The sequence below is a fragment of the Eleutherodactylus coqui genome, chromosome 1 (assembly GCF_035609145.1).
Source record: "Eleutherodactylus coqui strain aEleCoq1 chromosome 1, aEleCoq1.hap1, whole genome shotgun sequence".
Lineage (NCBI taxonomy): Eukaryota > Metazoa > Chordata > Amphibia > Anura > Eleutherodactylidae > Eleutherodactylus > Eleutherodactylus coqui.
In genome coordinates, this window is record NC_089837.1 from 138641288 (window position 1) to 138663686 (window position 22399).

Here is a 22399-nt window from a genome sequence, read left to right on the forward strand (position 1 = left end):
AAATAAATCTAAATGATAAAACCTATTTAACCCTGGTATCACAGTAATTGTCCTGATCTACATAAGAAAGTTATCATGTTATATTTATCGAATGCTGAACTTCAAAAAAACAAACCCCCAAAACAATGGCAGAGTTTCCCCCTAAACAAATGTAATAATAGTTCTACAACACATTACATGTACCCCAGAGTATTGCCATTAAAAAATAAAACTTGTTCCAAAAAAACAAGCCCTCATACAACTATGTCAACGAGTTATGGCTCTTGCAATGCAATGTTGAAAATTGCTTGGTCCTTAAGGCACAGAATAGACTTGTCACTAAGGGGTTAAGAAGGTATTGTAAAATATGGGCAGATGTACTATGACAAATATGGCAAACAGAAGCATTAAAAGGCATACATTCCGCATCTCAAATTAATTACAATGTTTTTAGGCAGTTTCAGCCTCACTAAACAATTTTCACGAGTATGTAGAAAAGGGGACACAGCTAAGTCTTTGCTCACTTTCACTGTACAAAGTGACATTTGATTTGGACTGTGTGACCATTTTGTTGGCTATATGCTTCCATGTATCTAGATAAAATACCTTACAGTCAGCAGGCGCTTTCATAACATCATAGAAAAGAAAATAGCTATTCTGCAAAAACATTCAAATAACAATCAACTGATCGCCCCCCCCCCCCCCCCCCCCAGGCATTCTGGGCAGAAGGTGATTCTGCTATTTCTGGACTTTTGTATTGGATAAGGTTAAAGGGGTTGTCCCACGGCAGCAAGTGGGTCTATACACTTCTGTATGGCCATATTAATGCACTTTGTAATGTACATTGTGCATTAATTATGAGCCATACAGAAGTTATAAAAAGTTTTTTACTTACCTGCTCCGTTGCTGGCGTCCTCGTTCCCATGGAGCCGACTAATTTTCGCCCTCCGATGGCCAAATTAGCCGCGCTTGCGCAGTCCGGGTCTTCTGCTCTCTTCAATGGAGCCGCTCGTGCAGAATGCCGGCTCCGTGTAGCTCCGCCCCGTCACGTGCCGATTCCAGCCAATCAGGAGGCTGGAATCGGCAATGGACCGCACAGAAGAGCTGCGGTCCACGGAGGGAGCAGACCCCGGCGGCCATCTTCAGCAGGTAAGTATGAAGACGCCGGACCGCCGGGATTCAGGTAAGCACTCTCCGTTTGTTTTTTTTAACCCCTGCATCGGGGTTGTCTCGCGACGAACGGGGGGGGGGGGGGGGGTTAAAAAAAAAAAAAAAAACCCGTTTCGGCGCGGGACAACCCCTTTAATACCTGATTAAACTTCACATCGCAGGCCTCCTCCACACACACTGTTTTTTTGTATTTCTTCACTGCCAAAAAGCATCATGAATTTCAAGTGCTTTTTATATCATTTTTTGTAAGCATCTTAGGAGGGTTTTTTTATTTTGTTAGAATTGAAACATGCATTTTTATGGCATTTTATCAGTTCCTTTTGAAAAGTCCATAACAAAAAATCCTAAATAAAAAAAACAAAAAACTAGTGCATGCTGCATTTTGAAAGAAAAGCCACATTGCCCAAAAATGCAAGTAAAGCCACCAAAATATCACCAACAATATGCAGTGCTTGTAAGGAGTTTCATGTTTCTCTAGAAGCTGTAGGCCTTATTCAAGCGAGCGTATATACGCCGCTTATTTAGCTGCATCAAAAAATCACAACCATCTGAAATTTTGGATTCCAATGTATTCATTCAGATGAGAGATTTTTAGCCGTGCCAGGAAAAATAGGACATCGGCGACCAAAAACAGCGACCGATTTTATATCACATGTGAAAAGGTATGTCTTGCCCTATCTTCTGACGAGATATGCTGGCGGCTCCCATAAGCTTTTATGGGAGCTGATAAAAAGGGAGGGTGGGGGGAACTTAGCTGCGTCCAAGACTGGGAAAAGATTACTCTCTAGCTGTCTCTATTGAAGCAACCGAAATCATTCCGAGGGATTTCCACGTTGCAGCATATATTTTCGCCGATGTGCTGCAGCCGTCCGTGTGAATGAAGGAGAAAACGCTAATTATAAGATTGAGGCTTGACCGTGGCTATTCTTTTTTCATGAGATTTTTGGCCGTGATGCGGCGAGCATAAGAACCCATACGGTCATGTGAAGGAGGCCTTAGTGAAACATCTAGCCACATAAATAAATGCATTTAAAAAAAACGCCAAGACAAAGTCTGCCTGAAACCACCAATATTTTGCCAATGTGTAGTGCAAATAATATGACCTGTATAGTTTCTCTGTCATCTCTGCTGATAACCACGGGTATTTCAATAGGATTAAACAAAGCTAATTGTAGTATATTTCTCAACCGTATAAAATAGTTACCTGAGTGCACATGGTTCCAGATATTGGCAAGGGTCTTCCATTCATTTTCCACTAATTGCCTCACATTCATACAACACTTATTGTTTATGTTCATCGTTTAAAAATATAGATCCATAAAAACACAAAAAGATACGTTTTACCCTGTTTCTCATAAAAAATTCTAAAATATAAAAACAAATGTCCAGATATCAAACAACTCAAGCATCTGTACTTGATCCCAGATACTCCATCTCTGTAGCTTTGAGCCCCTTGAGTTTCTTCTTGCGGAACTCAGCAGCTATCTCCTCAAATGACTTCCCTTTAGTTTCTGGAACTTTAAAGTATGTAAATATAGTGAAACCGAAGAGAAGAACTGCAAATATGATGAACACATAGGGCCCACAGGCTTCCTGAGAATGAAAGAAAGAAGAGCGGCACATCAAATCTTATTCAGGCACGTGTTCATGTAAAATATCAACAAGAAAATATAAAATTACAGAAGAAAGCCAACTAACCTGCAAGTGTGTTCTCTGCCTATGGGTAAAAAACATTTCTATATTGTACAAAAGACGAAAGCTCAAAAAGAATACATTTGGGCTTCAAGTATTAAAACTATCTATATTCAAAGAAAAAGTTGCTTTGTAGGTCCTAGCAGCCCGTCAGAGATATCATTTTATTGTTGCCAATTAGATAATTAGAACTGAACTTCAATTAGTTGTTCTTGGGAGAATGGCCAGATTTTAGACAGGGGGTGGACAAAAATATGGAAACGCTAAGCACCAGAGCTGTAGTCTGCTTCTTTTTTTTTATCACAACCCTACGCAATGGTCGTCTGTCTCTGTCACTCAACACACATTTCCATCCATGCTTTTGTTTAGTCGGATGCATTTTTTCCAGTCTTACTGTATGCAGTCATAATCTTGGATACTGTGCCTTATGATACAGCAAAAACTTCCACCACCTTTTGTTACAGAGGCACCCACAATATGGACCGCAACAATCTGACCGCTTTGGAGTTCTGGCTCTGCCATGATTCCCTCACAACTGCGCAGAATGCTGTGTCGAAGCCAAAGGACACTTAACACGTGTCGGCGCTGTTATACAGATCACTGCATCACACAACAATCACAGCACAGTCTACTAACTCTGCTGTAGTATGCATGCATGGATCCCAGACCATTAGGAGGGATTTGCATGGGAATTTAATCATTAGCACGAAGCTGCCCTTTTCATATAGTTAAAATTCACTGGTATTATTGTGAAATATGATTTATAATTCCATGTAACTTAAGTAATGCTACTAGGGTTGTGCTGCTGGGAGCTATTGTACTAAATGGGTTTCCTGCAGCATGGCTCCACAGGTGGGGGGGTTGATTGGGCTGGCTGGGTGTGGATTGCTCTAGTCAGCCAATCCCCCAGGTATGCTGCTCTTATATATCAGCTTCTCTGCTAGAGGCTGCTGGTCTTTCCCCTGTTTATTCCTGCGTGTCTGTGTAGGTTTCCGTACGTGTGGTGTGAATTGTGTCTTGCTGGTGATTGTTTATCATCTAGGATTAGGTAGGTCCCTGGGTTCCAGCGCGAGGTCATCCCTGTTGGGATGATTGCCCCACGTGCAGGCTGGTTTCCGGAAGTTAGCTGTTTCATTGGAGTAGGAACCCGCAAGACAATGAGGACCCTTGAAGTGGGGTCGCCAGCTTAGGTATCTTGGCCAAAAAACAAACTAATAGCTCGTACATTCTATAGTTATTCCATCTGGCTATGTGCGCAGGTATGCAGGTGAGTGTTTTGACGGTTGCCAGTTATTGGTTAATTTCTGTCCGCGAGTATGAAGGCCGTTTTGAAGTTCTGCGGTTCCGTCTGAGTTCACCTGTTGGCGAGTATGAAGTCCATTTTGCAGTTCTGCGGTTCCGTCTGAGTTTACCTGTTGGCAAGTATGAAGTTCGTTTCGCAGTTCTGCGGTGCAGTCTGAGTTCACCCGTTGGAGAGTATGAAGGCTGTTTTGGAGTTCTGCGGTTCCATCTGAGTTCACCTGTTGGCGAGTATGAAGTCCGTTTTGCAGTTCTGTGTTTCCGTCTGAGTTCACTTGTTGGCGAGTATAAAGTCCGCTTCGCAGTTCTGCGGTTCCGTCTGAGTTTACCTGTTGGCGAGTATGAAGTCCGTTTTGCAGTTCTGCGGTTCCATCTGAGTTTACCTGTTGGCGAGTATGAAGTCCGTTTTGCAGTTCTGCGGTGCAGTCTGAGTTCACCAGTTGGTGGTTGTAAAAGACATAACAGAATGTACACATTTCAGGTGGGAGGTATGCGTGCTGTTTGGGCCCTTCTTCTGTGTGTGTGGCATGTCTGTCCATGCGTCCAGTTCGCAATTTCTGCATTCCGTCTGAGTTCTTGTGTGAACTGGACGTAACATAATATACAAGTTTCCGGTTGGAGGTATGTGTGTCATTTGGGCCCCTCCTCTGTGTGTGTGGTATGTCTGTCTATGAGTCCTGTTCACAATCTCCATGTTCCGTCTGAGTTTCTGTGTAAATTGGACGTAACACATGAATTTCGTACGGTGTTTCCATATTTTGGTCCACCCCATGTATTTATATTAATCTCATTCTGTCCTAAACCACTAACATATTTTGAGATGTTTTTGTGCAGAACACAATCCCATTGAAGATAATAGCATATGTCCAACGCTAATCTGCATTGGGCACAACAGTGTCCTTTTATGAGAAGTCATTTAAATGATCAAAACGTGTAGAATTGTTTATATTAATCTTATATTCACAATATTTTCACAGGGCTGGAAATCATTGCCATGCTTTAGATATGGATGAATAAATCTTGGTTTTATACTCACTGCGATGTACTGGAAACACATTCCAATGATGAAATTACATGTCCAGTTGCAGAATCCAGATACTGCCATAGCTGCAGGTCTAGGACCTTGGCTGAAAAGCTCAGCAACAATGAACCATGGAATGGGACCAGGTCCGACTTCAAAGAATATTACAAATAGAAAGATGGCAACCATACAGAGATAGCTCATGCCAGCACGCTCATGCTAGGAGACATAAAGAGAACTTATTAATTCTATGTCATTTTTGATGGTCACTCTCAGCCTTTTATTACTAAGCATTTCATCAAACTAATCTGTGTTTTGCATACAGTATACCGATTTTGTGACCAATCTTAAAGGGGTTGTCTCGCGAAAGCAAGTGGGGTTCTACACTTCTGTATGGCTCATATTTAAAGCACGATGTATATTACAAAGTGCATTAATATGGCCATACAGAAGTGTATAACCCCACTTGCTTTCGCGAGACAACCCCTTTAATGCAGTTAAATGAATATTACTTCTAATTACAGTATTTCTTTGTGGAATAATTAATTGGTATATTCAACAAATTACACCGAATATTGGCTGCCTTTTGGCTATAACATAAAGATGATGGATTAACTGCTCGTTCACTTGCTGTATTATGTATATCGACCTGTTCCTTATTATATCCAGTATGTATAAAGTGAACTTGATATAAAATGTATTTTTACATTATATTTAGAGATGAGCGAACGTACTCGTCCGAGCTTGATACTCGTTCGAGTATTAGGGTGTTCGAGATGCTCGTTACTAGAGGCGAGCACTACGCGATGTTCGAGTTACTTTCACTTTCATCTCTGAGATGTTAGCGCGCTTTTCTGTCCAATAGAAAGACAGGGAAGGCATTACAACTTCCCCTTGCGACGTTCAAGCCCTATACCACCCCCCTGCAGTGAGTGGCTGGCGAGATCAGGTGTCACCCGAGTATATAAATCGGCCCCTCCCGCGGCTCGCCACAGATGCATTCTGACAGAGATCAGGGAAAGTGCTGCTGATGCCGAAGCTGCTATAGGGAGAGCGTTAGGAGTGATTTTAGGCTTCAAGAACCCCAACGGTCCTTCTTAGGGCCACATCTGACCGCGTGCAGTACTGTTGAGGCTGCTTTTTGCAGTGTTGCACTTTTTTTTTTTTTTTTTGTATATCGGCCGTGCAGAGCATTGCGTCCAGAGCATTGCGTCCTGCAGTAATTTTACATAGTCCACGGCCAGTAGTGGTGGTGAGGCAGGGACAGTGAAAGACATATCCAGTCTATATACGCAGTGGGCTTTTCCAAAAAAATTTGGGGGAAAAAATCTATTTGGGCTGCCTGTGACTGTCCTGACTGTATTGCGTCTCTGCTGGGGGTAGTTGTCCTAATTCATGCGCAGCCAGCTAAGTGTTACAGCAGGCTTGCGCAAAATTCTTTCCTGCCTCTGCGTTGCCTCTTACATCACCGCTGTCATCCTGTCCAGAGTGAAACAGTCTGCAGTAATTTTACATAGTCCAGGGCCAGTAGTGGTGGTGAGGCAGGGACAGTGAAAGACATATCCAGTCTATTTACGCAGTGGGCTTTTCCAAAAAAATTTGGGAAAAAAAATCTATTTGGGCTGCCTGTGACCGTCCTGACTGTACTGCGTCTCTGCTGGGGGTAGTTGTCCTAACTCATACGCAGCCAGCTAAGTGTTACAGCAGGCTTGCGCAAAATTCTTTCCTGCCTCTGCTGTGCGTTCCGTAAGTGAAGTCAGCCTCCAACCACAGGCCAATAAGTGGCACATTTAATTACAGCGTTCTGTTTCTGCACTACTGGTAATACAGCATGCTGAGGGGCAGGGGTAGGCCTAGAGGACGTGGACGCGGGCGAGGACGCGGAGGCCCAAGTCAGGGTGTGGGCACAGGCCGAGCTCCTGATCCAGGTGTATCGCAGCCGACTGCTGCGGGATTAGGAGAGAGGCACGTTTCTGGCGTCCCCACATTCATCTCACAATTAACGGGTCCACGCGGTAGACCTTTATTAGAAAATGAGCAGTGTGAGCAGGTCCTGTCGTGGATGGCAGAAAGTGCATCCAGCAATCTATCGACCACCCAGAATTCTGCGCCGTCCACTGCTGCAACTCTGAATCCTCTGGCTGCTGCGCCTCCTTCCTCCCAGCCTCCTCACTCCATTACAATGACACATTCTGAGGAGCAGGCAGACTCCCAGGAACTGTTCCCGGGCCCCTGCCCAGAATGGCCAGCAATGGTTCCTCTCCCACCGGAGGAGTTTGTCGTGACCGATGCCCAACCTTTGGAAAGTTCCCGGGGTCCGGGGGATGAGGCTGGGGACTTCCGGCAACTGTCTCAAGAGCTTTCAGTGGGTGAGGAGGACGATGACGATGAGACACAGTTGTCTATCACTCAGGTAGTAGTAATTGGAGTAAGTCCGAGGGAGGAGCGCACAGAGGATTCGGAGGAAGAGCAGCAGGACGATGAGGTGACTGACCCCACCTGGTTTGCTACGCCTACTGAGGACAGGTCTTCAGAGGGGGAGGCAAGTGCAGCAGCAGGGCAGGTTGGAAGAGGCAGTGCGGTGGCCAGGGGTAGAGGCAGGGCCAGACCGAATAATCCACCAACTGTTTCCCAAAGCGCCCCCTCGCGCCATGCCATCCTGCAGAGGCCGAGGTGCTCAAAGGTCTGGCAGTTTTTCACTGAGAGTGCAGACGACCGACGAACAGTGGTGTGCAACCTTTGTCGCGCCAAGATCAGCCGGGGAGCCACCACCACCAGCCTCACCACCACCAGCATGCGCAGACATATGATGGCCAAGCACCCCACAAGGTGGGACGAAGGCCGTTCACCGCCTCCGGTTTGCACCGCTGCCTCTCCCCATGTGCCCCAACCTGCCACTGAGATCCAACCCCCCTCTCAGGACACAGGCACTACTGTCTCCTGGCCTGCACCCACACCCTCACCTCCGCTGTCCTCGGCCCCATCCACCAATGTCTCTCAGCGCACCGTCCAGCCGTCGCTAGCGCAAGTGTTGGAGCGCAAGCGCAAGTACGCCGCCACGCACCCGCACACTCAAGCGTTAAACGTGCACATAGCCAAATTTATCAGCCTGGAGATGCTGCCGTATAGGGTTGTGAAAACAGAGGCTTTCAAAGGTATGATGGCGGCCGCGGCCCCGCGCTACTCAGTTCCCAGTCGCCACTACTTTTCCCGATGTGCCGTCCCAGCCCTGCACGACCACGTCTCCCGCAACATTGTACGCGCCCTCACCAACGCGGTTACTGCCTAGGTCCACTTAACAACGGACACGTGGACAAGCACAGGCGGGCAGGGCCACTATATCTCCCTGACGGCACATTGGGTGAATTTAGTGGAGGCTGGGACAGAGTCAGAGCCTGGGACCGCTCACGTCCTACCCACCCCCAGAATTGCGGGCCCCAGCTCGGTGGTGGTATCTGCGGTGGTGTATGCTTCCGCCACTAAACCACCCTCCTCCTCCTCCTCCTACGCAACCTCTGTCTCGCAATCAAGATGTGTCAGCAGCAGCACGTCGCCAGCAGTCGGTGTCGCGCGGCACGGCAGCACAGCGGTGGGCAAGCGTCAGTAGGCCATGCTGAAACTACTCAGCTTAGGAGAGAAGAGGCACATGGCCCACGAACTGCTGCAGGGTCTGACAGAGCAGACCGACCGCTGGCTTGCGCCGCTGAGCCTCCAACCGGGCATGGTCGTGTGTGACAACGGCCGTAACCTGGTGGCGGCTCTGCAGCTAGGCAGCCTCACGCACGTGCCATGCCTGGCCCACGTCTTTAATTTGGTGGTTCAGCGCTTTCTGAAAAGCTACCCACGCTTGTCAGACCTGCACGGAAAGGTGCGCCGGCTCTGCGCACATTTCCGCAAGTCCCACACGGACGCTGCCACCCTGCGCACCCTGCAACATCGGTTTCATCTGCCAGTGCACCGACTGCTGTGCGACGTGCCCACACGGTGGAACTCTACGCTCCACATGTTGGCACGGCTCTATGAGCAGCGTAGAGCTATAGTGGAATACCAACTCCAACATGGGCGGCGCAGTGGGAGTCAGCCTCCTCAATTCTTTACAGAAGAGTGGGCCTGGTTGACAGACATCTGCCAGGTCCTTGGAAAGTTTGAGGAGTCTACCCAGATGGTGAGCGGTGATGCTGCAATCATTAGCGTCACCATTCCTCTGCTATGCCTCTTGAGAAGTTCCCTGCAAAGCATAAAGGCAGACGCTTTGCGCTCGGAAATGGAGGCGGGGGAAGACAGTATGTCGCTGGATAGTCAGAGCACCCTCCTGTCTATATCTCAGCGCGTTGAGGAGGAGGGGGAAGAGACAGCTTGGCCCACTGCTGAGGGTACCCATGCTGCTTGCCTGTCATCCTTTCAGCGTGTATGGCCTGAGGAGGAGGATCCTGAAAGTGAGGATCTTCCTAGTGAGGACAGCCATGTGTTGCGTACAGGTACCCTGGCACACATGGCTGACTTCATGTTAGGATGCCTTTCTCGTGACCCTCGCGTTACACGCATTCTGGCCACTACGTATTACTGGGTGTACACACTGCTCGACCCACGGTATAAGGAGAACTTTTCCACTCTCATACCCGAAGAGGAAAGGGGTTCGAGAGTGATGCTATACCACAGGACCCTGGCGGACAAACTGATGGTAAAATTCCCATCCGACAGCGCTAGTGGCCGAAGGCGCAGTTCCGAGGGCCATGTAGCAGGGGAGGCGCGGAGATCAGGCAGCATGTACAGCACAGGCAGGGGAACACTCTCTAAGGCCTTTGACAGCTTTCTGGCTCCCCAGCAAGACTGTGTCACCGCTCCCCAGTCAAGGCTGAGTCGGCGGGAGCACTGTAAAAGGATGGTGAGGGAGTACGTAGCCGATCGCACGATCGTCCTCCGTGACGCCTCTGCCCCCTACAACTACTGAGTGTCGAAGCTGGACACGTGGCCTGAACTCGCGCTGTATGCCCTGGAGGTGCTTGCTTGTCCTGCGGCTAGCTTCTTGTCAGAGAGGGTGTTTAGTGCAGCTGGGGGAATCATCACAGATAAGCGTACCCGCCTGTCAACTGACAGTGCCGACAGGCTTACACTCATCAAGATGAACAAAGCCTGGATTTCCCCAGACTTCTCTTCTCCACCAGCGGACAGCAGCGATACCTAAACAATACGTAGGCTGCACCTGCGGATGGAAGCATTGTTCTCTATCACCATCAAAAACGTGGACCTTTTAGCTTCATCAATCTGTGTATAATATTCATCCTCCTCCTCCTGCTCCTCCTCCTGAAACCTGATGTAATCACGCCGAACGGGCAATTTTTCTTAGGCCCACAAGGCTCAGTCATATAATTTTTGTAAACAATTTTTATACGTTTCAATGCTCATTAAAGCGTTGAAACTTGCACCTGAACCAATTTTTATTTTAACTGGGCTGCCTCCAGGCCTAGTTACAAATTAAGCCACATCAACCAAAGCGATTAATGGGTTTCACCTGCCCTCTTGGTTGGGCATGGGCAATTTTTCTGACGTACATTAGTACTGTTGGTACATCAGTTTTTTGGGGCCCTCGCCTACAGTGTAATCCAATTAATTTTTTGCCCACCTGCATTAAAGCTGACGTTACCTCAGCTGTGCTGGGCACTGCAATGGGATATATTTATGTACCGTCGGTGGGTTCCAGGGAGCCACCCATGCTGTCGGTCCACAGGGAGTTGTAACTGCATGTGTCCACTTCTAAAGAACCCCAGTCTGACTGGGGCATGCAGTGTGGGCCGAAGCCCACATGCATTAAACATGACATTACCTCAGCTGTGATGGGCAATGCAATGGGATATATTTATGTACCGCCGGTGGCTTCCTGGCACCCACCCATGCTGTCGGTCCACACGGAGTTGTAACTGCATGTGTCCACTTCTAAAGAACCCCAGTCTGACTGGGGCATGAAGTGTGGGCCGAAGCCCACCTGCATTAAACATGACATTACCTCAGCTGTGCTGGGCACTGCAATGGGATATATTTATGTACTGCCGGTGGCTTCCTGGCACCCACCCATGCTGTCGGTCCACACGGAGTTGTAACTGCATGTGTCCACTTCTAAAGAACCCCAGTCTGACTGGGGCATGCAGTGTGGGCCGAAGCCCACCTGCATTAAACATGACATTACCTCAGCTGTGATGGGCAATGCAATGGGATATATTTATGTACCGCCGGTGGGTTCCAGGGAGCCACCCATGCTGTCGGTCCACACGGAGTTGTAACTGCACGTGTCCACTTCTAAAGAACCCCAGTCTGACTGGGGCATGCAGTGTGGGCCGAAGCCCACCTGCATTAAACATGACATTACCTCAGCTGTGATGGGCACTGCAATGGGATATATTTATGTACCGCCGGTGGGTTCCAGGGAGCCACCCATGCTGTGGGTCCACAGGGACTTCACAATAGGGAGTTGTACCTGAAGCCGAAGCCCCCCTGCATTTAATCTGACGTTAGCTCTGCTGTCCAGGGCACTGCAATGGGATACATTTATGTACAGCCGGTGGGTTCCAGGGAGCCACCCATGCTGTGGGTGCACATGGAATTCCCATTGCGGAGTTGTACCTGCCTGTGACTATTTATAAAAAACCGTGGTCTGACTGGGGCATGCAGACACCTTGACAGAATGAATAGTGTGTGGCACATAGGTTCCCCATTGCTATGCCCACGTGTGCAGCTCCTGATGGCGGTGGCACAGGATTATATTTCTCATTGCTTCTGTACAGCATTGTGGGCTGCAGAGGGTCGCTGCCTAACCGTGCCAACCCTCTGCAGTGTGTGCCTGTGGTTCCTCCTCATGGCAGATGCACTTATAAATAGACATGAGGGTGGTGTGGCATGAGGGCAGCTGAAGGCTGCGCAGGGACACTTTGGTGTGCGCTGTGGACACTGGGTCGTGCGGGGGGGTGGGGGGGTTGGGCAGCATGTAACCCAGGAGAAGTGGCAGTGGAGTGTCATTCAGGTAGTGATTGTGCTTTGTTGGAGGTAGTGTGGTGCTTAGCTAAGGTATGCATTGCTAATGAGGGCTTTTCAGAAGTAAAAATTGTTGGGAGGGGGGGGGGCACTCTTGCCGCTATTGTGGCTTAATAGTGGGACCTGGGAACTTGAGATGCAGCCCAACATGTAGCCCCTCGCCTGCCCTATCCGTTGCTGTGTCGTTCCCATCACTTTCTTGAATTGCCCAGATTTTCACAAATGCAAACCTTAGCGAGCATCGGCAATATACAAAAATGCTCGGGTCGCCCATTGACTTCAATGGGGTTCGTTACTCTAAACGAACCCTCGAGCATCGCGAAAATTTCGTCCCGAGTAACGAGCACCCGAGCATTTTGGTGCTCGCTCATCTCTAATTATATTTTATGTACTTTTTTTATTTTTATAGGATTTCCTACTACAATCCAGGTCTCTATATCGATCTTACCAGTAAAGCTAGAGCAATTGTCATGATTACAGCACAAATGCACATTCCTGCCAAACCAATGAGATAAAGGGATCTTCTTCCGGCTCTCTCCACAAGGAACACCTGTAATGTAGGATATGAGATTGTCATACAGAAGTCTGATTCATTAATAAAATAGGTACACGAACAACAAATACGAATTTATCATGAACTGAGCAACTAAATTCTCCTTACATGCAACATGTTTTGAGACTTCAATCCCCTTCTTCCGACAAATCAGAAATACTGGACAATGTGCACATAGTCACTTATATAGGTAAAATGGAACCAACCACAATGGAAGGGGTGATACAGTCTCAGGTTATGTAGTAGGTAACATTGGCATGAAAAGAATAGAAATATTTAAAAGCAGCAGCATTGATGTATACACCCAAGATACAGAACTATAAAATGTCCCAATTATAAAACAAGTAATTCTAGTCTAAAATAATAGATACAGTACTGCACAAACAATAAAGATAAAGTTCATACATAACAATACATAGACATGGACTCAATCTACCATAAGTGGGTGTAATATATAAAATCACTAAGAGGAAAGTACTAAAAAGTAGCTAGAAGTTCCAAAAAAGAGGGCTAAAAAATTATAGTATATCCACTTTGAGTATTGACAAGTAGTATAATGGTGGCATATGTTTGGTATGATAGTAACTATATGGTTGCCATGTTCATGGTCATTCTTGGACTTGTGTACACCTTATGGCCGATTTACACGCAAAATTGTTGCTCAATATTCATTCAAACGAGCAAAAGCGATTGATAATCATTACGTGTAAACACAAGACCATCGTGAACTATTCGTTCACTTGTAGTTGGTCACTGAGTTTCAGTCTGCATAAAAATAGTTTCTAGTTTGTTCACTTGTTGTTAGGTTTAAACAGCAGTCGTTCAGTCCTTCAGTCGTTCAAACAACTTGAGGGGAGAGGTGGTTGCGCAGCTGAACAAAATGATTAATTCCAGAGCCAATTCACATACTGCCACAGTAGACAGTGGCTTTTTCTTTGCACTAATTAATAACTGCCCACTTAAAGATTCTTCGCATATACACATGCCCACCTGAGCAAACAATCGTCCACTTATGATATAAACACTCCCAAATGACCCAGCAAATGAGGAAAATGGCAAGGATTTCAAAAGATTATCTTTACGTGTAAACACTCATCATTTGAAAGCAAAGAAGTCATTGAGTCGTTCATTCAAACGACAATCTTTGCATGTAAATGGGCCTTTATACAGCTTTATCTTACAACTGTTTTTAGCGTTTTTTTCAGTAAAACAATAGGGACAAAAAAAGACCAATAACAGTCAATAAGTGAACAAAACATCAACTTGACCAAGTAGGGGACCATTACTGAAAGTACAAACATAGCATCTGACAACCGAGCCACAGAACCCAGATATAGGTGGCAAGAAATATACTTAATGAACAATAGTCAAAAAGCATATCTACTATGAGTCTCAACACCGAGTCTGCGATGTCTGATAATAGTCCAAAGCACATGTAAGAATACAATAGAAAGTTGGTTCCCCAGAAAATCTCAAGTGAAACTAAAGACAAGGCAGACACACAAAAAATAAGAAGACAGAGTTGATAAGCTGGGGAAAGTAGGAAGAGGGCTAAGGAAGAGCTCACCATAGCAATTAGAGAAAGTTACTAGTTGTCTAGGAGCAGATGTAGGGTAAGGGAGAGGATGAGGTGCAAGAAGATTGGCTTGGAATTACAGAGAAAAACAGGTCCCAGGCAGAGGAGTCCCGCAACCGCATGGGCAGGGAGTATTAATACCATGAGGACCAAGTTCTCTCGAAATGTTCCTCATGGTGTGCAAGAATTGCGGCCAGTTTCTTGTTAACCATAATCCATGGCAACTTGATTTTAACTAGATCAATAGTGACTGATCTTTTCCTCCAAAATATGGCTATTGCTATTCTAGAGGCTAGGCAACACAATGAGATCTATCTGCGAGTATACTTCAGTATGTTGGGTAACAGCCTTCCAAGGAGAGCCTCTCAGGGCGAGTTTTGTAAATTAAAATTGGTGACACCATATATCAATGAGTAAATCTGGTTCCAGAAATGGCAAAGCCTGGGGCAGTTCCACCAAATGTGAAGTAAGATGCCCTCACTCCTACAGTCCTGAAAGCAGAAACCCAATACCCCTGAAAAAATACGGGACAGTCTTTTTGGAGTCAGGTACCTATGTATCAAGAGTTTCTATCTTGTTTCCATAAGAGATACATTAGTTGAGAGCTTGGCAGTAGAAATGGCCATTTTCTGCCAATCTGATATTGAAAGCTCTACACCTAATTGTGTTTCCCAGTTAGTCACATGTATTAGTTTGCCCTGGGGGGAAGTAATGACACAGGCACCACCAGAGACCACACAATAAATTTCTTCAGAGCGAAAGTATTTGAATTGTCTGAAGCTCAATCTATTCACTATATCAATTGTTCTTGATAGAAATTCACCACCTAACTGTTGAGGTATCTAGACTCGGGGAAAAATCTGGGTTACCAAATAGGTCCGTTAAAGGACGGTGCTTAGAAATAAGGGCGAGCCTCCAATCTGTCCTACAGCGCAAGGGATATGAAGAGGATCGGTTACAGTATTGAAGGCCTACTCCGAGGAACATACCAGAAAATAAGATCCAAAGAGTGGGGATACACTGCTAATAATTCAATTTCTACCCACTCTGGTTTGTAATGATGTGGGAAAATGGTAATTAATTGTGCCAGTTGGGTTGCATGCTAATACTTTAATTAATTATATACACCCAGTCCTCCCGAGAAATGAGGCACATATAGGGTGTATAATGGTATCCTCCAAAGTTTGTAGGACCAAATAAATGGCAATAATTTGGATTGGAGATGTTTCAAGATTACTGTTGGGAGTGCACAAAATAAGTATAGAAGTCTTGGGAGCCATGCCATTTTAACTGAATGGACTCTACCCAGTCAAAACAAGTTGCAGGTGGACCAGGTAATTAGATCATGTTCCAAAAGCTTAATTACCATGGGATAATTGGAACAATATAGAGACTTAAAGGAGTCAGTTAAATGTATATCCAGATAGGGTAAATTCTTGGTGGTCCATTAAAGTTGAAATTAAGCTTTAAAAGCTAAAGGCCCATTTACACAGGGAACGAATGTCGGCCAAACAATGCCCGACACTGGTCCCCGCATGTACTTTCTCCCATGATGTCACACAGGAGCAAGTTTTGCTGGCTCTCTGACAGAGCGGTCAGCAGGGGGGCGGGACGACTGGAGAAAATTTCACTCCTCGCTCTCCCCCGCCCCTCTCCAATCACTTAACACAGTGGCCATTCAGTACTGAACAGCTGCTGTTTACACTGAACAATCATTGGTCAGGATCATCGCTCATCGTTTAGGCTGCACAAAATCCTAAACGATGATCATTCAGAGTAAACAGCAGCCATTCAGTACTGATTGGCCACTGTTTAATTAAATAGAGAGGGGCGTGGGAGAGTGAGGAGTGAAATCTCTTCCAGCCTTCCTACTCGAGCCAACGGTACTCGCTCCTGTGCAACAGCACAAGACTGAGTACATGCGGGGACAAGGGTTGGGCATCATTTGCCCGACATTTAGTGGGGCTTTAATCAACTGATCCAGTAAATTTAAATTAAGAGCCAAGGATTTTGATATATTGAGTTTGTGGCCTGACACAGCTAATTTTATCCAGTACATGGCAATAATAGGAAGAGAGAGGTAAGGAGGGAAGAATCAAATAAGAGGACATTGTATGCAAATAAAGCACATTTATGTTCCTGCCTTCCAGTATTGATACCCTTTACATTTTGTTAGCACGATGCAGGGATGCCAGAAGTTCCAACTTATACAGCCTAAGGGCGCCCACCCACTGGCGATTTTTTTTTCTTTGCATTTTGCGTTTTTTCTCAAGAGCAATTAGAATTGAATGTACTCCTGTCCACTGGCGTTTTTTTTTGCGTTGCGTTGCGTTTTTTAACATAGGAACTGTCAGTTGCATATGTGTCCTTATTTTTCTCCTAATGCACCCATGAAAGTCAATGGAAAGTAATGGAAAAGCCGCGAAAACGCGGCAAAAAACGCGCGTAAAACGCGGGAAAAACGCGCGCGCCCACCCACTGGCGTTTTTTTTCCTGCGAAATTCGCAGCATTTTTTTCTCTGCAGGGGTCTATGGGACTTGTAATGTTAAAATCGCGATCGCGCAAAATCGCAATTTACCACGAAATCGCGATTTTGCGCGACCGCGATTTTAACATTACAAGTCCCATAGACCCCCTGCAGAGAAAAAAATGCTGCGAATTTCGCAAGGAAAAAAAACGCCAGTGGGTGGGCGCCCTTAGATGTAATTGAGCAGAGCACTGTCAAACATACAAAGGGACAGTAGTTGGCATGGATTGCCAGTGCATGCAGAAGTGGACAAGCAATATCAATATCAGTGGTTAAAAAAGGATGTGTAGTAATGTGCAGAAATAAATACTAACAGGTACAAAGGACATGAAGGAAAGTTATATGGGATGCATGTACTATTGCATATCTAATGCACAGTTTTGTCCAAAAGGTTGACAGTTAGCTCTGTCCATTCTTCAGTGGATTAGGTTAGTAATGCAGCACAGCTCCCAATGAATTCCATGTTTGCTCTGTAACATTTAGAGTAAATACTCTATTTAGGTGAAATAGCCTTCACTCATAGGTGGGCCAAAGAGTTACTTATTTGTGAAAAAATTTTTAATAGGCTAAGTAAACGTTCAGGTGACTTTTCAAAATAGGTTGCAATGTGTGTGCATGAGGAGTAACACTATTTCTAGCCATTATATGGCTTGTATACTGCATTTTTAACTCCTATTCCCTTCTGTAGACTCCATCTTTAATTCTCAGTTGTCCCTGAGCTAGTGGGTGTAGACAATCTGCTATGATGTCTCTTGTACACTACAAACATAGAGAAGACGAGATCCTGCTCTCCTATCTCTTGGTAGTACACTCTAGAAGCAGCTGCAGCATGAAAAACTTTATACAGCAGCGCTGAGTAGTATAGATGTGCATCTAGCACTAAGATGGAGATAAAACGCTTACTAAAGACTGCAACCATGTCTCTGAGTGTGTCTCTGTCTTCCTTCAGCAGCTCCTTCCTTCGCCTCCTCTCTGCATAAACTTCTATGAGCTGCAATTTATCTCTTAGTCTATTGACTCCTGTATATGTACAATATTTTAGCAGTGAATTAAGAGTGAATGATCAGTAGGGGAATCCTGATAAGTGGAGTTTTTTTCCTTCACTTGTACTATTGATTTATGGGAAAAGAATAAAGTTAAGCTATTATTTAACCTATATGGGGAAATTGTATTCAGCTTAAAAAGTCACTACATTTCATCATACAAGCATGTCAAATCTATTGACAGTTTGGTTTGAAATCTATTCAGGTGCAATGGCTGTAAAGGCATTGAAAACACAGTTATGAGATAAGGCAGCACATCTAGATACATTGTGGCTGATGCAACCATCTGTAACAGCGAGGCTCTGCTTCTTTATTCTCTTCTCAAGGTCATTTTAGTATGACCCACATACATTTCTATAATGAATCCCATTGATTTCAGCAAGGTTTTTAAGGGGAATTTGTCACTCTGTCACCTACTTTTTGCCCTATAAGCTCAGCCTATGGGCTGAAAGTATGTGAACCGCTGAGTCCGGGAAAATAAGTGTTATACTTACCTCCCCCGTTGTGAGGGCTCAAAGCCGCCGCTCAATGCATTGAGTGGCACGCTAAGTAGTCCGCCTGTTCTAATTTTATAATGGGTGGACTACTTGGCAACGCTGTTCAATGCTTACAGCGCTCACACCGGGGAAATTATGGGCAAGGTAAGTATAACACTTATGTCCCTGAAGCTTAGTTTATAGGGCGAAAAGTAGGTGACAAAGACTCATTAAACTTTTTATTTGTTTCCACCAAATTAGCTGCCCCCCCCCCCCTTCCCGATAAATAGCACCACTAGCAAAGTTTTTTTCCAGCTAAAAAGGAAAAAAAGCTAACAGAACAGAAACAAATGGAAAGCTTATAAATCCAATGAGATCTGTCACAGAACCTTTTTATTCTATTTTCTATTTACAAAAGTGGAAAATGGGTGGAGATACATGGCGCAGGAGTGAATGCAGCACTGAATTTGTCTCCCATCGTTTGTTTGTACAAATAGCTTTTTTGAATATTATTACATTTACATTTTAGATGCTTCAATTAATAAAGTGGTACCAATCACAACTACAGCCAATTTGCCTAAAACAAGACGTCATATGGCTATGTCAATGGGAAAAAAATGGTGGCTGTTGGAATGAAGCAACAAAAAATAAGTTTTGGGAAAAAGTGAAAATAAAGTAGTAAACCATTAAGCTGCCTTTCGTTTGAAGCTGGTGCCAATTGATTTTTTTCAAGTTGCTTGGAGTTTTCTACTGTAAGTCAATATTAGTTTACGGTGAATCATGTTTTTTAGATGGGGCTCATTTAACCACTTCCTGCTGCAGCCCTTTTTTATTTTCTCATTTTTTTTCTTTCCCCTTTCTCTTCAAAATCATAACTCTATTCTTTTCCCCCAAATTATTATGTATCCTCTATTATTTTGCCCCAAACATGTTACAAATAAGGAGAATTAAGGCCCATTTAGACACAATGATTATCGCTCAAAATTCGCTCAAAAGCCATCTTTTGAGCGATAATCGTTGTGTGTAGCTGCACTTACATCATGCAGTTTTCGTTATCCTGCCGCTCATCATTGTCTTTCAGCGTGCTGAAAGACAACAATGAGTCTTATCAGGGATTCACAGTGGGATACAGCTGATACTATTGTTTCAGCTGTATCCCGCTCCCTAATGACAGGCTGGGTATGAAGATCCGAGCGGTCCAGAACTGTATAACAGCCGGGCACTTCGTGCAGAAAACAGCTGGATGCAGAAGACAAGCTGGAACACCCCGCTTGTCTTCTGCATACTCCACTCCAAGCGCTCGGCTGTATAACAGCCGGGCGCTCAGAGCGGAGAACAGCTGGATTCAGAAGACAAATGGGGACACACCGCTTGTCTTCTGCATCCTCCGCTCAGAGCGCTCAGCTGTATAACAGCCGGGCACTCGGAGCGGGGAACAGCTGGATGTAGAAGGCAAGCGGGGACACCCTGCTTGTCTTCTGCATCCTCCGCTCGCAGCGCAAGGTGAGCGCTCATCTTGAGTGATCATCTTGCACTGTAAATGTAACAATGATTGACGCTCAAAAGTCGCTCAAAAGACATCTTTTGAGCGATAATCGTTGTGTGTAAATGGGCCTTAAAATTTATATATAAAAAGCAAAATCTCTTTGGTTGTGTCATATAGAAATCCACAGTTCTGTTTTTTTTGGACAGGAAAATAGGGCAGTTTGCAGCATTATTTTTTGGTCCAAAAAAATGGAAACCAAACGGAAGCAAACTAAAGCTTTTCCGTTTCCTTTTCCCCTTTTTTTGAAACCCCATTGATATAAATGGAGAAAAAACGTTTTACTTCATTTTCTCTCCTCCAAGAGCAGAGACACGAAAACTCTGAACTGAGTCATAAAGCATGTGTAAGAGCAGCCTAAGACTAACTTTGCAAGGACGAGTGCGGTATCGGGCCGTGAATCACTTGAAATCTTGCATTGCACTATGCACCTAGGACGTGGTGTGATGCTGCCGCCAGCCCCATTAGAAACATTAAAACATTGAAAACATGGCTGGGAAAATCGCGCAAGTTTTGTGCATTGCGAGATGCACAGATATGACCTCCACTCTTTTGAGTGGTTTCATACATGAGTGATTTTTATATATAACATTGCCGCATTGGAGGAGCTTTATTAACACAACATCAGAAAGCTCATTTGGGCTGCGTCCACACGAGGCTGATTTTCAGCGGAATGTCCGCAGCAGGCATTTTGCTGCAGATCAGCTGTGGAGAACCTGTCTCTAAATCCGCACCATTTGGTGCGGGTTTCGAAAATGGGTTTCATCACAAATTCCTGTGCGGAGAGGGTAAATTCCGCAGCAGAGAAGGTATAAAATTGACAAGTCGCAGATTTGAATTCCGCGCCGCTAGTCAATTTCCGCATGGGTTTTGTGCGGGTTTTTTCCGCAGCTTTTGGAATGAGATTTTCAAAATTTCATCTACTTTGCGGCTATTGTAAATGCAGCGGAAATTCCGCTCTGTGTGTAAAGATTGGTACCGCGTATTACACTCTCAAAACCCTTGTGTGTAATACACGGTAGCATCTGCTCATGTGTGTGAAACCCCTAAGATTGGCGTAGTGTGCATTTACATAACAGATACAGCAGCTTTGATGCTTTTCACATTTTAACTTTTTAAATATTACCTAGCTTGTTCATTAATAAGTAACAGGCTGCCAAGTTACTAATGCAATTTTGTGGGTGTCAGCATTTGATTTGCGCTTGACCTTGTATGCTGAGATAAAATAAAATGCTTACAGGCTAAAACACACCAGTGCTCTGCCAGGTAAACTTATAATGTCAGCAATGTACCTGAGACTAATTTCAGCCGAACACTTTCTCACTCCCTGATCTAGATGATTGGCCACCAGACAGTTCTCTGTCCTCTTCACTGACACAGTATGGCACAACCATAGTAAATAATACAATAACAAAACAGAACATAATTCATGTCTGTTAATAGAAGAACATTATTTCTTGCATTGAAAGTTAATAACTACAGTATGTTAGCATAGATAGACTTATATATTATGTTGGATAGTTAAGCTCTTTGGTTTTGCTAACAAAGACAGAATGACCAAGTATTTTTTCCCCCTCCACACCCTTCACGGTTACCCACCCCTTTGATTGTAGACAATGCAATTCCTTTGGAAAAGATCTATATGGGACCTATCATATGAGATGGAATATTCCACAATAGCGTTGCGGAATCTGCCCCCCTGCAGAATATTCAGCACCAAAAGCCACACTGCTATTGTGTTTCCCCCAAAATAAGACTGTCATATATATTTTTGCCCCAAAAGAGGCACGGTGTCTTACTTTTTGGGGATGTCTTATTATACTTACCTAGCATGCTCAGTCCATGCCCCTCCTGCTGCTCTTCGGAGCTTCATAAATTCCCACCTCCATAACGCGATGGGTGTGATTGGCTGAGCAGTGGTGGAAGAACCAATCACAGCTATCGCATCGGTTCATCCAGCACTGCATTGATAGTCTGAGCAGCGATCGAGAACCAATCCTGGAGGTGGGATTTATGAATCCCATAACCAGAAAATGATCTTCTGTGGGCGAACGAGGACTGCAGGAAGCCTGCCGGAGCTCCAGGGACCAAGAGGATTACCTGCTAGGTAAGTACTCCTTTTTTCTAAAATGTAATACAGCTAGGGCTTATTTTCGGGGTAGGGTCTATATATTGTAAGCCTCTCCGAAAATCCCCCCAAATCAGGGTAGGTCTTATTTTCGGGAAAGCCGGTAATATGTGGATTTTGGTGCAGAATATAAAACAGCAGAATCCTACTTGCCATTCCGCATCAAAATTTACAACTAGCAGTACGGATTTTGGTACAGAATTCAGGGACAGTATATTCCACAACACTACTGTGGAATCTTCCATCCTGTCTGAAAAGGCTCTAAGGGCGCCAGAGTAGCTGGCCTGTATTGTTTGTATGTTTTCTCCACACTTGAATTGTTGGAAGAAGAAACATGTGAAGGAGCTAGTAGGAGGCTGCTGCCA

At 45.0% G+C, this 22399-nt stretch overlaps 1 protein-coding gene across 1 annotated transcript in view; it reads right to left on the reverse strand.

The window, feature by feature from the left end:
* Nucleotides 1-2466: 2466 nt before the first annotated feature.
* Nucleotides 2467-22399, reverse strand: part of SLC2A2 (solute carrier family 2 member 2) — a 64142-nt gene continuing 44209 nt past the window's right edge. Inside the window, exons 9-11 of the mRNA XM_066590027.1 lie at nt 12636-12737; nt 5177-5380; nt 2467-2742 (exon numbers count right to left, since the gene is read on the reverse strand). Of these exons, the coding sequence (XP_066446124.1) occupies nt 2551-2742; nt 5177-5380; nt 12636-12737 (498 nt within the window). The 3' untranslated portion in view covers nt 2467-2550. The remainder of the gene's footprint in view (nt 2743-5176; nt 5381-12635; nt 12738-22399) is intronic.